The 18,787-nt window shown below is 38.1% G+C and overlaps 1 protein-coding gene across 1 annotated transcript in view; it reads left to right on the top strand.

Annotated features, from left to right (window-relative positions):
- Positions 1-6,653: 6,653 nt before the first annotated feature.
- Mcf2 (MCF.2 cell line derived transforming sequence) overlaps positions 6,654-18,787 on the top strand; it is a 60,622-nt gene continuing 48,488 nt past the window's right edge. Inside the window, exons 1-2 of the mRNA XM_051141920.1 lie at positions 6,654-7,059; positions 18,641-18,760. Coding sequence (XP_050997877.1) covers positions 7,009-7,059; positions 18,641-18,760 — 171 coding nt within the window. The 5' untranslated portion in view covers positions 6,654-7,008. The remainder of the gene's footprint in view (positions 7,060-18,640; positions 18,761-18,787) is intronic.

Below are 18,787 nucleotides of genomic sequence, written 5' to 3'. Positions count from 1 at the left end.
ATTCACAGAGATCTACCTAGTTCTGTTTCCAGAGTACTGGGATTAAAGGGCTGTGCCACCATGCCAACCAAGATAAAATTTTTAAAGGAAGAAATTTCTACTTATTACCCCTCAAAGAATAGAGAACATAATTTATTTGAAGAGTCTTATGAACAAAAATCAAGCTCAGGAAGAGCAAATTTATAGTGCACTTATTGAAGCTTAAAAGTATTTTTAGGGCAAATCGAAGTTATATTATCTATTATAATACCTTCCTTCAAGCTCAAAGAGCAGCCGGCAGTGAAAAATGATATATTTAACTATATATATTTTTCAAGTGAAGTTAAGCTTGATGCTATGAAAGGCAGTAGTTGTTGAATTTTCTCATCACAAAGATTTCAGGATTCCAAATCCATTTTCCAAACTCATCTTTATCGTAAAACAATTTCTTATTTCATGTTATGTATTTTTATTTTATTTCATATGTATATGTGTTTTTTTGAATGACACATCTGTGTGTGTACCTGTGGAAGCCAGAAAAGGGCAACAAATCCCTTGGAACTGGAGTTACAGGTGGTTGTGTACTAGGAACCAAACACAGGACCTCTGCAAGAGGAGCAAGTAGTCTTAACCACTGAGCCATCTCTGCAGATGCTTCCTTTCCCTACTTAAAATATTGAAAAGGAAAATTTAAATAAAAAATAAGAGAATAAAAATTTAATTTTTAAAAACTCTGTGACTGAGCCGGGCGTGGTGGCGCACGCCTTTAATCCCAGCACTCGGGAGGCAGAGGCAGGCGGATCGCTGTGAGTTCGAGGCCAGCCTGGTCTACAAAGCGAGTCCATGATGGCCAAGGCTACACGGAGAAACCCTGTCTCGAAAAACCAAAAAAAAAAAAAAAAAACTCTGTGACTGAGGTTGTCTGTGTAGCCCTGGCTGTCCTAGAACTTACTCTGTAGACCAGCCTGGTCTCAGACTCAGAGATCCTCCTGCCTCTGCCTCCTGAGTGCTGGGATTACAGGCATTTACCACTATGCCCAGACCTCTTGAATTTGTTTTATATTTAGTAATAGTCATCATTCTGAACTCTAGTTTAAAAATAATTTTTAAAGATAGCAGGGTTTTTTGCTATTGTTGTTTATTTTGATAAGGTCTAACTTTGTAGCTCTTGATGTCCTGGAACTCACTCTTATATTTTTGGTTTGGAGTCTGGCCTTTAACAGGGAGCCATCTCTCTAGCCTCTGGAACTCACTCTGTAGACCAGACTGGCCTCAAATTCAGAGAGATCAACGTGCCTCAGCCTCCCTGAGTGCTGGGATTAAAGGCATGCAGCACTACTCCTAGCTAAGCTAGCACTTCCAAATCTAAACTTGGCTTCAGTTAAGCATCCACTATAAAATACATAATCAGAAATAAAGACACTTAACAAGTAAGGGTTATTACTGACAAAAACGATTTCTTCTTCTCCTATAGGCAAAGTGGCTCTGATTCCCGATTTACTATTATTCTGGATCGAAGACTGGATACATGGTCTTCCCTCAAAATTTCCCTCCAGAAAATTTCAGTAAGTACCATGCACTTTTCTAGTACTAGCTTCTTCTTTTATATATACTTAGCCTTTTGAAAGTATAGGTACAGTAAACTTGATATAATGAGAAGGGAAAGTAGGAAGAAGATTTTGTGGTCTGAAGTAAAGAACTCTCTCTCCCCAATACAAATCCCAGTGGGAAGGAATGAGCAATTGATGGTTCAAGTTATACGTGAGCAAAGACTTGTGGTTCTATATGACTTTCAGGGAAGGCATATATTCCATGGGACCTTTTAGAAAACAGAGATAGCTCTGTTGTATACCTATGGTACATAGCACAATATAAAGGAAAAAGTTTCAAGCAGCAGTTGGTACCCCATACACCTAGAGATAAGCTTCTCCTTTAAGATTTTTGGTGTGTATCTTTCTAGATTTGTTTTTCTTAGGATAGAATACAGAGAAGATTCCTCCCAAATTCTTTCGAACTGAAAGGTAGTCTTTAGTTTTCAAAGACCCAGAAAGAGAAAACAGTTTTCCTAAAAGACACAGTACAATCTTGCCCACAGTCATGAGAGACTTACATTATTAGGATCTCCAGGAGCTAGTGGCTGTTCGAAGCCTCCCTTTAGTAAAAAATTAGGCAAATGAGGAGGTCTGTGGAAAATTCATGTGGCCCATGTTCTTTCTCAGAACCATGTTGCTGGGACCCAGTATACTTGTTCTTTGGGATTACAGTATAATCATGATAAATTCTTTTTTTCCATGTAATTTTTTATTTCCGTCACTTTATTTGAAAAATAAATCCAGAGAACTAAGCAACAAACAACACAACAGGAATTGTTTATTTTTAAGCTATTACATAAAAATATGTTTCATATTTAAGATTATCATGTAAGATTTCATACATCTACCCACTGTATAATGCTTAAATCAAGAAAAGCATCTGCCTTTTCAAACATTTATTGTGCCTGTCAGGTTTTTTGAATGGGATAGTATACTATTGTTGTTATCTCTTATAAGCTCGTGTGTAATAGCTCGCCAGAACTTCTTGCTCCTTTGGTCTTCTCTTTCTCCTGACTTACTCAAAGACCACTCTCACCAGAGGAAGCTTATTTGGTTGCAAAGGCATGACAAATATTGAGGTTGTTGAAATTCTGAGTCAGTGCTTTTTTGCTATATTATTTGTTGATGAACACACAAAAAATATAGTAACACCTGGAGCCAGATATAATAATAGCAAAGTGAGTAGATCTTCTGTTTATATTCATTGTGAATTACTTATTTGGGGGTCATTCGGTAGTAGTTTCCTGTTACTTGTTTAGAACAGGTATTTAATCATGAACAGTGCATCTTAATTTCCTTTTCTGTTGTTGTAATAAAGCTCTCTTGGGAAAGCAACAGAAGGGAGAAAGCTCATGATTCTAGGCTGTAGGCAGAGAAGTCATAGTAGCACGAACTTGAAGCAGCTGATTTCATTATATCCTCAGCCAAAACAACGGAGAAATGAATGTCACATAATCCAGGATTCACTGCCTTGGGAAGGGTGCTTCCACAGTGGGTAGGCCTTCCCCACAGTTAAAATAATCCCCACAGACACATCCAGAAGCCCATCACCCAGGTGATTTTAGATTTTGTCAAATTGACACTTATCACTATCACATAGTAAAGAAGATACCACAAAAAGTCAAACAATTTACTAAAATAAAATAACAGCACTGACTGTAACTCTGTTGGTAAAGTGCCTGCCTACAAAGCCCTGGGTTCTATGAATCAGGCATGGTGGTACATGCTTATAATCTTTGTCCTAAGGAGGCAGAGGCAGGCGATTAAGTTCATACTCCACTATGTAGTGACCGTAAAACCAGTTTGGACTATATGAGACCCTGTTTCAAACAACAAAGCTACAGCAAAGCCTTCATGAGTATATTTTCCCACTGAAGAGCATCTGTATTTATTTAGTAGCATTTTTACCTCTATTTCTTGATTAAGAACTATCATCAAGCGGTGGGTTGGAGAGATGGCTCAGAGGTTAAGAGCACTGACTGCTCTTCCAGAGGTCCTGAGTTCAATTCCCAGAAACCACATGGTGCCTCACAACCATCTGTAATGTGATCTGGTGCCCTCTTCTGGCACGCATGTGTATAGGCAGGCAGAGCACTGTGGTCTTAATAATAAATAAATAAAATCTTAAAAAAAGAACTATCATCAAGCACCAGAATGATCTCATATATACTTACATTACATATGGATATAAAATTTGTTGAAAGGTATATGATGCAGTAAATAAAAAGTCAGAGCAGGAATTGAAATTTTATGAATTCTAAGTGGTGTCCTTCCTACCTGTTTCTTTATATAATTCATTACGTGGATTATAGATAAACAACTAAATTGAATGCTTTAAAAAAAGATAAATTCTTTTGTGGTGATATATCTGCCCTTCATATACTATTGAGTTGTATCAATGCCTACAATGAAATAAAAGCTATTTCCCTTGTTTTATAAACTTGAGGTCAGTAGAGGGTAATGACTTGTTTCTTCTTGTCCTAAGGCCATTTCCCAGATGGGAAGTAATTCTATTCTCAAAAACAGCTTGGAGCTCAGGGGATTTTTATTCTTAAATTACCAAATTAAGCAAGATTGGGGGTACAAGATTTTATGGCATGTAATTGGCTATATTGAGACTCTGTCTCTAAAACACAAAATATAAGCCTGGGGAGATGGTTCAGTATATAAGAGCACTCGCCACACAAGCATGAGGACCTGAGTTAAAATTCTCAGACCCCATAAAATGCTGTGGAAACAGGAGAATCGGTGGGGCTTACTGACTGCTAGCCTAGCTCTAGGTTCTATGACAGAATTTGTCTCATTGGAGCAAGGCAGAGAGTGACAGAGCAGGACACGCAACATCTTCATCTGGCTTCTGTGCACACATGGATGTGTCAACGCACATATTATCACACTCATTGTATTAGTTTCTGTGGCTCTGATAAAACACTTTAGCCAAAGCAAGTTATAGAAGAAAGAGTTTACTTGGGCTTCTGGTTCCAGAGGGAAGAAAGCCCATTATGGCAGGGAATCATGACAGAAAGAGGCAGGCATGGCTGCAGGAAATGTATGCTGAGAATTCACATCATGAGCTACAAGCATGAAGAAGAGGGAGTAATTGGAAATGATGAGTCTTTAAACTCTCAAAGCTTGTTGCCTGAGCCATAATTAGTTCCTCCAACAAGGCCACATGTACTAAATCTCCCCAGACAATGCCACCAGCTGAGGACCAACTGTTCAAATACTTGAGCCTATGGGGGACATTCTCATTCAAAGGATCACACTCATACAAAACAAAATAAAACAAAACAAAAATGTTCTACAGGTGCCATTGGTTAGATGGTGTTTGCTTATGATATTTTATCGTATTTCTTTTTTTTAAAAGATTTATTTTCTTTTTATGTATGTATATAGGTTTATATATGGGTATGTGTATATTTGAGTGTTGGTGTTCCAGGAGTCCAAAAGTAGATGTTGAATCCCTTGGAACTGGTGTTATAAGTGGTTCTGAACCACCTGGCATAGATGCTAGTAATTGTATTTGGATTCCCTGGAAGAGAAGTTAGTGCCCTTAACCACTGAACCATCTCTTCAGCCTCTCTTTCTAGCATTTTAAATGTTTCTGCCTTTGCTATAATTTATATACTCATGCTCAAGTTCACATTAATTATACCTCAACAATCAATGGCTAGTAGACATGTTTGGAGTAAAGGTTACTATCGATGAGATAAAGATGTGATCAAAGCATTGTATGAAAAAAAAAAATCTAAACTTAATTTTTCTTGAAGAAGGTGACCATTGAATGCCAGTTGATTTCATGAGTTAAAGTTAGCATTGTGTAAGGACTTCTGGTGAAAGTAACCATTGTGTAACAGGGGATGTTTGTGGTCCATCACTTGAACATTTGCTATTTTTCTTCTTCTGATTCTGGGTATGTAACCCAGAGCCACATATGTGCTACCACTGAGTTAAAACCCCATGTGGGCGATTACTCTCAGTAAGATCACTATATAGTTCAATTGAAGACCTTAACTCACAGCTGGTAGGCTAGGCTTCATAACCAATGAGAGAAGACATTTGAAGCTATTGCTGACTGACACGTAATAATTGTACATATAGGACTGCAGAGATGATTCAGCAGCTAACAGCACTTGCTGGTTTTCCAGAGAACAAAGGTGCAGTTCCCAGCACCCACATGGCAGCTCACAAATATCTCTAACTCCACTTCTTGGGAATTGGACCTCCCTCCTAACCTCTGTGGGCTCCTGCCTGCATGGGGTACACAGATAAACACTGAGACTCACACATATATCCATAAAATAAAATTAAAATTAAAAAACATGGCCAGGCATGGCTGTACCTGTAATCCCAGCACTTGGGAGACAGAGGAAGGCAGATTTCTGAGTTCATGGCCAGCCTGTTCTACGGAGAGTTCCAAGACAGCCAGAGAAATCCTGTCTCAAAAAACCAAAAACCAACGAAACAAAAATTGTATATATCAATGGGATAAAATGTAATGGTTACACACACACACACACACACACACACACACACACACAACTATCACATTAAACATTTATCTTTTTTTTGTGGTAAGAACATTCAGAGCCAGGCGTGGTGGTGCACACTTTTAACTCCAGCACTGGGGAGGCAGAGGCAGGTGGATCTCTGTAAATTCAAGGCCAGCCTGATCTACAAAGAGACCAAGCTTTGTCTTGGACAGCCAGGGCTGTTACACAGAGAAACCCTGTCTCTAAAAACCTAAAACAAACAAATAAGAACATTCAGAATGCTCTGTTTTTAAGCTATTTGGGGAGAAGGTTAATTTGAGGGAGAATCTTCTCCATCTTAAAAAGTTGGAACACATGCTCTGTTCTTTCTAGATTACAATTAGGATACAACTTCACAAACTGTAACCTTTCTCAATGCTTAAACCCAGAACAGAATGTAGTAAAACAATACAGAATTGAAGTTTAAGTCTCAGAATAGGGCAGGACAAGAGCACAAGGTATCAGTGAGTACTACCTTCACAAAGAATCTTCACATTCCACCTTAAAAAAAAATCGAACTGCGCAGAGGCAAGCCAGTCCTATCCAGCCTGTTCCTAAGGAGGAGAGTGGGTTTTTCCCCTTCTTCCTCCGCTCTTAGGACGTGCCTGATCTTCTTGAATAGTCCAGCACAAGCTAATCCACAAGGTTCAGTCAGGCGAAGTAGTTGGGGGACTGTGTCAACTCTGAATTACAATGAGCAGCAGGGAAGGATCTGTCAGCTGACTAATCAGGGATAGTGAATTTTTTTTGCAGCTCTGCCGCGGCAGTGGCAATGGAAGCAGCCGTAGCTTTGTTTGATAGAGATTTTTGGCTGCTGGTTTTAAATACCACCCAAGAAGCAGCTCGTATTTCATCAATGTTGCGTTGACAATCGGAAAAGAAGAGTGTAATTGTGTATAGGCGAGATGGCAGAAGCAAATCCCCCGAGAGGCAAGATGAGGTTCAGAAGGAATGCGGTAAGGGCTCTGCCTGCAGTCCTGGAAAGCCTATTCCCAAGTTCAAGTGCAGGGATGCTGCAGCATGGTGCTACAGCACAAATATTGCTGAGTGGGGCTTTTAAGGACAGATGGGGAGAATGGAGGCTTGTATTTTCGTGAATTGCATTGATGTGATTACAGTGAGACTGGCCTAGGGTAATTTAAGGAAGTGGAGGAGGTAGAATATCGCTTCAAAATCTGAATGTCATCAAGTTTATCAGAGAGTATTGTTGGTCATGTCATTTGTTTAAGAGTGTATTAACAATATGGAATTGTTTGCCTGCGTAGCTTTAAATCACTAGTTAAAAGAACATTTAACAAAAGGATTTATATTTGGTTTTGGACAACGGTCAAGTAGAGTGTGATATCCTGGATGTGTCTAGAGGTGATTTCATCAGCACTTAAAAAGGCAGCGCTGCTTAGCTGTCACTTTAAAAGTGGAAACATTTAAACATCTGTAACCAGAGGAAATTTGTGTAGTTTCAGTTCTGTTAGAAATGTGCACTTTCAAGGGGCAAAATTCCAGCCTATTGACAATTGTTTTAAGGGACAAGAAAGTGACTTGTTTTCCAACCTAAGCCAAAAATTTCAAGTCCCTCCTTCATTTACTTTCCAGAAACTTTTCTACCTGCATTTTCTTCATTCATTCATTCATTCATTCATTCATATATTCATATCCTAATTTCCTCAGGAAATTTCTAACATGATCTTACAATTTGTTTTAGAGAAACATTGAAATAATTCTAGCTAATTTAATAACAAACTAGTCATCCACATGTCCTTAAATATCACCTAAAAAAACTTCATGTTATTGTTGTGATGGTTTAAGGTACAAACTTGTCTGCTCAACATACACAAAAATAAAAAGTAAAAATTTCCTTATAGAAAAAACCTAACTAAAATAAAATTCAGCTCAGGACAAGGAAAGTAAAGAATTACATTGTTGCTGAGTGGCAGCCAATGGCAATAGTTGAGTGAATTATTTTTCTAATAAGGTTTTTAGCACAGAATTATTTTAATTATGTCTATTTTGATAAAGTTATGTATTCAGCCATACACATGATTTTATGTTATGAGAATAATAGCTTCAGACATTTAATGGACAATTTATGATGTGTGTAAAATGTCTATGTATGTGTTTTTGGAATATTGTGCGGAACTGACATCAGCAGTTTTATCATCAAAGGGGCCTTGCCTTCACCTTTTTGAAAGTTCCTAATCCTTTTCTGTACATACATACTTTTCCATAATAAACTTAGTATTATGTATACATGCCTTAGTATACACATAATTACAGCACACAGATGTCAATTGTATAGGTGTGTCTTCACTGTCCTACCTATGACACCAGTTTCAATGGTAAATATGTAATAGCTACTGGCTAAAGGTGCTCTCAGTGTAGTAGAGAGGTAAAGTATATTTGTAAATATCTACTTCAAAAGAACTTCAAGCTGGGAGTGAGGAAGGCCTTCCATAGAAGATGTGTTCATTTGTTTACACTTTAAGTCACTATATGTGTTTCTCTTACTTTTCCCTGATTTTTTTTCCCCATAAAATTTATTTTCATCAAATTAATTTAAGTGGCCCCTTAGAACAGGTATCTTAAAATGTAATCGATTGGATTGATTCTGAAGACTAGAGGTACAGTGGTAGAAAATTTTGCTTTGTTTGACAAGAGTGAAAATATTTGGGCTCTCCAGTTAGTGACAAAATGGCTTACTTGGGAGGGTTTTTTTTTTTTTTTTTTTTTTTGATTTGGGCTGATTCTGGAGGCTATGGTCGGCTGACCAATGTGGCCTAGTAGAATGTGAAGAATCAAGAAAGGATTAAAATGATTACCTGGTGGAAATGGAGTGAGCAGCTGAGTGGTGAGGATGGAATTAGAAGCTCTTGGCAACACTTGAAGTAACTCATATGTTCTGTACTCTTGCAGAGTAGGGTGGGAGAGATAACTGAAGTGGCTTTTACAGTAGAAAACTCCTCTTTGTAGCTTTAAGTCATAGAGTTTTCCCATGACATTGTATTCTGTCACGATATTAGATTATAGTAGTTTTCATTCCGTGGGCTACATCATGGTAAATTGTTTTTTAGAACTTAAAAAATTGTTTCCGTTCCCATTTTGTAGAGTCAAATGAATTCATTTCTAAATTTCAAAGAGTAAATCTGTGTGTACATGAAAGGTTAAGTGTCTGTAAGAAGCTATTTATGATTCAGATAGGCTTTAGCACCGCTGTTTACCCACTGTGCTTCACTTGGTACATCTGTAAGAAGGGATAATACCTACTGTGAACAGCGTATCTAACAAACCTAGAATGTAGGTAATGCCTTTCACTCAAGGGTCCTTAATATTGTTGTCTTTCTTTGCCTGAAAGGTTAAGAATGATATGCTGTAGGAATAGAAACTGCTTTCTAAAATAGTCATTAAGCAACGCTTTATGTTGTATAACACAGTTTGAATATTTCCAAAGAAATAATGAGAGAGGCTGGAGAGCTGGTTCAATGGGTAAGACTGCTGGCTGCTCTTCCAGGGTGCACCCAGATTTGCTTTCCGGCACCTACAGGGAACTTCACAGCCATTTGTAATTCTAGTCCTGGGCAATCCTATGCCCTCGTCTAGCTTTTGCAGACAACAGGCATGCACATGGTACACAGACATACTTGCTGGCAAAATACCCTTATGATTTTTTTTTTTAAAGAAATAGCTATCACCTTGATAGGATGAGTGAATTGTCTCTCTAAAAGTATCAGACAGAACAATATTAAATTATATTACTTTCATGGCTTTAGCAGTTATTTAAATGGTGCATCAGGCTTATGCCTTACTGAAAGAGCATCTACTTGGGTAGTCTTGGGCTTGGTATGAGTCAAAGGCAAGAGAATCTGTTTCCTAGGAGAGAAAGATAGTAGAGAACGTGTTTTGAGTCTGTTTCTCTGAAGAACCAAGAAGAACTATTGCAGATAGCTGGGTTGGCACTAGAGCAGTGATTGGGCTCATGGGACCAAGCCCCGTGACAGTGGGCAGCATGTTCCTGTGCCTTTAAGTAGCCGCATGTTGGAACCTCAAAAGATAAAAATGTCTGCAAGAAACTCAAACCAGTGCTGATTCTTCTCATACAGTTTTTCTCTTTGTGTGTGTGTGTGTGTTTTTTTTTTTTTTTCTAAGAAGAAAGAAAATAAAAGAAGACTGATCTATGACTGCTTCTCTTAGCTGTTTTGGAAAGTTCTTAAAAATGATTTATGGATTTAGAATGTAGAGTTTAATTTTGGAGAAGGTACAAATTGTGCCTTCTCATGTTTATGTAACCACACAGATTAGATATTCTTAAGGCATTTGCAAATGCTGTATCACTAAAGTGAAGCATCACAGCTCAGTGGTCAATGGTGTCTGTGATTGCTGTGCTGTGCATATCTGTTATGATTGCTGTTTGATTTTTCATGAAAATGCTCATTTAAAATATATTGTCTTGAAACTCATAGTTATAAGCATTTCTGTATATAGAGAAATAAAGCACTTTTGCTACCTTCCTATATATATACCCACATGGACATGGACAAATTTATCTTAATCTGAGTGGCCTACCAATTTAACTTTTCTCTATCTAGATTCTCATATCAAGCACAGAGAGGAGAGTAATATATATATATATATATATATATATATATGTATATATATATATATATATGTGTGTGTGTGTGTGTGTGTGTGTGTGTGTGTGTTATAACATGTATATCATATATAACATATGTATAGTATATATATTTCATATTGGCCCCACGTTCAGATATATGAAGATTCTCATTCAGCAGTTGTAGCCCACAGATGTATTTTGTTTATACTGTACAGTGTTTTCAAAAAGTTACCAGCCGTTTCTCTTTAAAACTATGGGTTTTGCTGAGCATGGTGCTGCACACCTTTAATCCCAGTACATAAGAGGCCGAGACAGGCAGATGAGCTCTGTGAATTTGAGACCAGTTCTAGTTTAGTTAGGAGAGACACAGTAAAAAGAAACCAACCAACCAAGCAACCAATCAACAAACAAAACCCACCATAAAACCTAGATCCTTAAAGCAAAGTTACTTACAACCAGCTGTTTTTGATACAGTTTTAGTAAGCAGCCCAGGCTGGCCTAGACTGTGAGGTTGGGACAAGCTCCTGCATGCTAGTGTTCCAGACATGAGCCGCCATACCCGATACAACTTAGGAGCATTCAATCTTATACTTATAAAAATCCACAAACATTTAAGTTCTCAGAAAGATAAATGAAGAATGTGATATTAAATCAATGAATAAATTATGATGAGAAATAGCCATAAATTAGGGGCTAGAGAGAGATGGCTCAGTCATTAAGAGCACTCTTTTGATTTTGTGGAGGACCTGAGTTCCTTTCCTAGCAACCATATCAGGAGGCTCACAACCATCTGTAACTCCAGTTCCAGGGAATCTGACATCCTCTTTTGGTCTCTTTGGGCTTCTGAATATATGTTAGAATGCACACACGCGCACGTGCGCGCACGCACACACACACACACATGCACAGACACATTCAAACATACACATACAATATAAAATAAGCAAAGAAATAGACCTAAGTTAGGATGGCTGTCTAACTGTCAATTCCCTGAAGGCAACATTTTTCAGTTACTCCTCCTTTCATTTGAGAAACCATTCTCTCTACTTAACTATTCTAAACACTGGTTCCAAATGTCTTTTTTTTTTAAGTTTTTTTTTTTATTAATTTATTCTTGTCCAAATGTCTTTTTGGTGTCCAATAATTACTGAGGATTTGAAAAGCGTGGTTCTCCTTAGGATTTTTTTTTTTAATATAGTGCGGAGGGAGAAAAACTTCAGAGACATCATTTTAAAGGAAACTGTCCCATCAAAGCATGAGTGGTTCCTTTATTGCCTATAGAGTTACACTTGCAGTGCTTTTTGCTGTAGAATGATTCCGAAATTATCTTTGTAGATATTATGCTAACTCAAAAGCTTGTCTCAAATTTAGTAGATGCTTGAAGTCAATAGCTATGCAGCTATTCAACAAGTGAGTTGTGTCAAATCGTTCACCTGATTTATCAGCCATTTATTTTATGGAATAGAAGCATGCAGTTCAGACCGTGTCTATGCATTAGCTATAGCTTCTATGTTCACACTGTGTTCACATGGAGATCAAGTACATTGAGTTTTCAATCTTAGTCACATAGTCTTAATCAGCCTTGAACAAACTGTCCTGTAAAGAAATAAATCTACAGCCTTACGCGAATCCTTCTCAGAGACCCTCTTTTTTTCATATGATATTTTTGTTGTTTATGATGCTGAGGAATGATCTCAAGACCTTATGCATGCACTGTAAATTCCCAGCACATATACTATTTAACAAATAAGCAACCAAACAAAAGATATATAGAGAGCAGATATATGTTAAAAGATTTTTCAGTACTTCTCAAAGCCTTAAGCATGCAAGGGTAGGAGTGTCAATCAGTATTTATTAAATGTTTCTTCTGAGACTCACACACACAGTGAACATTATTAAAACATTGTGCTAATTCATTTTTTAATTGAAAAAAATTCAAGTGATTTATTCAGATTACATCCCAGTTGTTATCCCCTCGCTTGTATCTTTCTGTTCCCACCCTCCTTCCCTCTTCTGCCTATTCCCCTCCTCTGGGTCTGTGACAGAAGGGGACCTCCTCCCCCACCATATGATCACAGCCTATCAGGTCTCATCCAGATAGCCTGCTTATCCTTCCTCTGAATGTCACCGGGCCTCCCCACCAAGGGGAAGTGGTCAAATCGGTGGCACCAGAGGCAGTCCCTGTTCTCCCACAACCATGGAGAGAACAAGCTGTCCGTTGGCTAGATCTGAATAGGGGTCTAGGTTTATTGTATGCATTATCCTTGGTTGGTATAGCAGTTTGTGTAAGCCCCCGTAGGATCATATCTGCCAGCCTTGATGGTCTTCTTATGGGGCTCCTGGACCCTTTGAGTCCTTCTATCTCCCCATTCTTCCATACCACTCTCACCTGGAGTCCAATAGTGAATCCCAGATCCTGTCCTGGTTCCCTGCTGAGTGGAGTCTCTCAGAGGACATCCATGTTGGGCTAATATCCACCTATAAGTGAGTATATACCATGTGTGTCTTTCTGGGTCTGGGTTACCTCACTCGGGATGATCATTTCTAGTTCAATCCATTTTCCTGCAAATTTCATGATTTCCTTATTTTTAATGGCTGAGTAGTATTCCATTATGTAAATGTACCACAGTTTCTTTATCCATTCTTTGGTTGAGGGACGTCTAGGTTGTTTCCAGATTCTGGCTATTATGAATAAAGCTGCTGTGAACATAGTTGAACAAATGTCCTTGTGGTAAGGTAGAGCATCTTTTGGGTGTGTGCCTAGGAGTGGTATAGCTGGGCCTTGAGACAGAGCTATTTCTAATTTTCTGAGAAAGTATCAGGTGGATTTTCACAGTGAGGAGACCCTATCTTTGATAATCAAAAAAAAAAAAAAAAATCTTGAGATTGAGAGATTATCCAAAATTTCCAAGGTGGGGCTTGTATCACCAAAGGATCTTCAGTATCAAAAGAGAGAGGAATGGGGTGTAACTCAGAGAAGAGATCTTATCTGACATGTGCCGACCTTGGGTTCCATCCCGAGTATCTTTTGTTGTTGTTTTTGAGACAAGGTTTCATTGTGTAGCCTTGGCTGTCCTGAACTCGTTTTGCAGACCAGGCTAACCTTGAACTCACAGAGATTTACCTGCCTTTGCCTCCCAGCATGCTGGTATTAAAGGCGTGCATGTGCCACCATGCCCAGTATCTTAAAAAAAGAAAAGGAAGTAGAGAAAGCATGAGAGAAAATGCAAAGACAGACACGGAAGTCAAAACAATTGCAAGGTCGTACACTCAAGAGGTGATGGACAGTCCCTAGAAACTGAAAATGTTCAGGCAATAGATTCTTAGCTAGAGAAAGAAGACAGCCCACAGTCGATAACTTTGGACTTCTCACCTCCAGAAATACAGTGGGAATTTGTGTTGTTTTAAATCATTAAACTTGAGTAATCGCTTGCAGTCCCAGAGACACCTGTACAGGGAGAGTTCATCAAGTTTAAAAGCAGAATTAATACCCTAGTTTACCTGACTGCAAAACTAGACTCTTATCAGCATGGAAAATTTGGAGAAACATAACGAGGATGGTATGAGAATCAGTTGACAGTTTAGTCCATGACCTCGACATGCGAGACAAAGGTGACAAATTGAAATGCTCACACCATATGTGAGGATGACAGTGCAATGTGAAGTAGCCTGGATTTAATTACAATAGAGCCTAGAATGTAGCATTTGTCCAACAGCACACTTCCCTTATGCGCAAAAGCAACAGGGAGTGGAAGTGGTGAACACTGTTGAAAATTAGAGGACGTCTCAAAATGGGGCACTGACCAGTCAGCCCAGATCAAGTGTTGCCATGTTGGGAAAATGGGCACAAACTCTTGCATGATACCACTGTTTTTATTTCATTGTTAATATTTTATATATTCTTGGTGTGTGTGTGTGTGTGTGTGTGTGTGTGTGTGTGTGTGTGTGTGTGTGTGTGTGTGCGCGCGCGCATGCACGCAGGTGCATGTATGTGAATGTACAAGTTTACTCAGACGCCATAAGAGGGCTTTGGACTTTCTGGAACTTGAGTTACAGACAATTGTAAGCTGTTTGATGTAGATTATGAGAACTGAACTTGGGTCCTCTGGAAGAGCAGCCTGTGCTCTTAATTACTGACCCATTTTTCCAGCCTCTGTTAGTTCATTTGTCTGTCTGTCTGTCTATCTATCTATCTATCTATCTATCTATCTATCTATCTATCTATCATCTATCATCTATCATCTGTATATAGACAGGGTCTCACTATGAAGCCCTGGCTGGCCTGCAACTTTCTTTGTAGACCAGGCTGTCTTCCAACACACAGAGATCTGGATATTTAAAAATATGGATATTCTGTTTTTAGTTTATGTATATGAGTGTTTGTCAGAACGTACTTCTGTGCACCACATGATTGTAGTACGTGCAGTACCTGAGGAGGACAGAAGATGACAGATCCCTCTGGACTGGATTTACAGATGGCCATGAGCTGTCTGACTTGGGTGCTGGGAACGAGACTTAGGTCCTGGTAGAGCAGCCAGTATTCTTTGCAGCTGAGTCACTTCTTCAGCTCTAAGATCTAGCTTGCTGTTATATTTTAAATAGACTTTTAACTGCTAAACTAAATTGAACAGGAGTTACAAGGAGTTGTCAAACTCATTGTTAATTTTTTGTAGCTTTGTTCAATTGTTAGTAGTATATTGAACTTAAAATGAGTTTGCTTGAAATATTTTTTTTTATTTAAGTGATTTGTTCAGATTACATCCTAATTGTTATCCCCTCACTTGGATCTTCCTGTCCCCTCCGCCCCCCCACTGCCTCCCTTTTTCATTCTCTTCCCCTCCCCTAGGAGAAACTGAGCCATGATGAAGTAAATCTATAATTGTTAGCAAAAATATTTGACATAGAGTAGGCATTTAATATGTGCTATACATTAATATTGGGCCATGCTGTTTCTTTTTATTGCTATTCCCTATTCTTTTACTTTGGAATTCTTATATGTAGTAATTATTATTTTCTTTCTTTCTTTCTTTCTTTCTTTCTTTCTTTCTTTCTTTCTTTCTTTCTTTTTCTCAAGACAGGGTTTTTTTGTGAAGCCTTGGCTGTCCTGGACTCAACTTTGTAGACAGGCTGGCCTTGAACTCACAGAAATCTGCCTGCCTCTGCCTCCCGAGTGCTGGGATTAAAGGCGTGTGCCTCCACGCCCAGTGTTGCAAGCATTTTTCACTGTCGTGATGGTTGGTTTTAATTGTCAACTTGATACAATCTATAATCCTTTGGGAAGAGAGTCTCCATGACTCTAGATCACGTTGACCTACGGAAGGTTGCCTTGATTACAGTGTGGGAAGGCCATGCTCATTGCAGATGGGGCCATTCCCTGAGCAGCTTATCCTAAACTGTATAAGAAAGGAGAGGAGCTGAGAAAACAAGCAATCACGGTGTGCTCATTTTTTTTCTCTGCTTTTCATTGTGGATGTGACCAGTTCCCCCATGTTCTTTTGGGTTTGTGTTCCCTGCATGATGGACTATATCCGGTCCTTGTGAATTGAAATTAACCATAAACCCTAAGTCACGTTTAGTCAGAACATTTTATTGCAGAAATAAGAACTGGAACAACTGCCTACTGTGTTCCAGCTTTTCTCTAGAAGCTAAGAAAAACTAAAAAGTTAGGATAACATTTTGTTATTTTTTTAATTTTAATTTTTAAAAATTTATTCACATTACAACTCAATTGTTATCCCATTACTTCTATCCTCCCATTCCTCCCTCCCTCCTGCTTTTACCCTATTCCCCTCCTCTAGGTCCATGACCTAGGGGGACCTCCTCCCCCTCTATAGGGTTGTAGGCTATCAAGTCTCATCTTGGTAACCTGCTTATTCTTTCTTTGAGTGCCACCAGGCCTCCCCACCAAGGGGAGGTGGTCAAATATGGAGCACCAGCATCCATGTCAAATTACTCTCTTTTTTCTTTAAGGCCATTTTGGTCCTTGCATATTTCACAGACTTTGTGATATTGCTTCTTTGCATACATTGTTCTAATTCTTTTGTTTCATTTTGTGACTTACTGTGCTATAGTGTTACTGATTACTAATACATTCAGTTATTAAACTGTCATTTTCTTGGGAAGGGCAGCACTTAATTAATCTGTATACCTTTGATGCCTAAAAGCACTTGATCAGCTTTCATTTAAATGGAATGAACACATAGTGATGAAAATAAGACTTCCTTGGATGAAAGAAAAAATATCATTCTATAACATAGTTTCTACCCATTGTCTAGTGTAGATAGACAATATTTCATCTCCCTTTGCTTTTTTGGGTTATCTCAGGATCAACAAAAAATTCAAGAGGATATATAATAAGTGAAATTGGAGATGTACATATGTGAATGAAACTAGTTTCCTGTCTCTCACCATAAAAAATTAACTCAAATTGGATCAAGGGCCGAAATACAAAAATACAAAACTACAAAACTATTAGCACTACCAGAAGATTTAAGAAAAGTCTTTAAATAACTTGGAATCAGTAAAATGTGCACATGCACGTGTACACCCACACCCACACACCCCTAAAAATGCTGGCTTTAGAACATGAATAGGTAAACAGGATTAATGAAGCCTTCATTATGAGAACAGTATTTGTAAACTGTTTGACTACTAAGGAATTAATACCTAGATTATTAATAAAAACCAAAAACAAACCTCAGCAACAAAACAAAACACTCCTCAAAAGCCCAGTCTAATTAAAATTTGGCAAATTCTCTGAATATCATTTCTTAAAAGAAGTTATACATTTATACAACAGGTATATAAACATGCTCAACATCGCTAATCATGGACATGCAAAGCAAAATCACAAGGCTGGAATGGCTAATATGCAAAAGACCAAAACCAGCATGCTGCCAAAGACAACAAGAGGAGAGACCCCTTATACAGTACAGTCATCATTGGAAAACAGCTTCTTAATAAAAAATGAGAATATAACTAGTCTATAAGCCAACAATATCACTTGTGGATATACCCAAAGAAATTGAAATCAGCATCTCAAAGGGATACTTACCTACATATCCATGTCGATTGCAACATTATCAACCATAGACAATGTGTGGAACCGTGCAAGATGTCCATCCATGGATAAAAAGATAAAATGTTTATACACAATAAAACCATGACTACCATCCATCATTTTTTTGTGACATGGATGGAAGTGGAGATGGAAATTTTATGGAGTTAAATGAGCCAGGCACAGAAAAGAACTAATTTCATATTTTCAGCCATTGGCAGATGCTACAAAAGTTGATCACATTGAAGTAGAACATAGACTAGGAGTCAGTATAGGAAGGGAGAGTGAAGAGACATCAAGTGATGTTGGATAATAGTAACCAGCATAGAGTTGAAGAGAAGGAAGTAGTTCTGGGTCCTATAAGGCAGAGTTAATTACACTCTGTAATTACAAGATTACTAGAAGAGTTTGAAAGTTCCTAAGAGAAATGCTGATGTTTGGTGTAAAAGAAATGCTAATTGCCTTGATTTGATCTTTACACGTTATATATAGATATCAGATTATAATAGCATACAACTATTGAACAATTAAAATATTGACATTATTAAAAATAAAGAAGCTATTAAAAGCAAAGCTAACTTCAAGATAAGGCTTCAGAGTCTAATTCTTTGCAAAACAGAGCCTGCTTGTGTCCTGTGAGAAAATTCTTTACTGAACATTATAAGGATCTGGCTTGATAACCCTGTGTTATTTTTATTTTCATTTCCATGTTCTTAGATATTATTAGCATCCATTTAAACTTGTTGACCTTTTACTGACTTCTATGACTTTAAAATTTGCTTCCTCCAATGTTATCCTTTTGGATTTGTGCTCGGTTGGGAGTTTGTGTTACCAACTGTGTGCCTGCTCACACCTTTGCTATTTCTTGCTGCAGGCCTCTTTCCCTGGGAGCTTACACTTAGTCTTGGTTTTACGTCCCACCAGTTTTCTTCAACGGACTTTCACAGACATTGGATTTCGATTTAGCCAGGAGGATTTTATGCTGAAATTACCAGTAAGATTATTGCTTGAATCTTTGGTC

The sequence above is a fragment of the Acomys russatus genome, chromosome X (assembly GCF_903995435.1).
Source record: "Acomys russatus chromosome X, mAcoRus1.1, whole genome shotgun sequence".
NCBI classification, from domain to species: Eukaryota; Metazoa; Chordata; class Mammalia; order Rodentia; family Muridae; genus Acomys; species Acomys russatus.
Note: the sequence above shows the minus strand (reverse complement) of the source record. Positions and strands in the feature narration are given on the sequence as shown.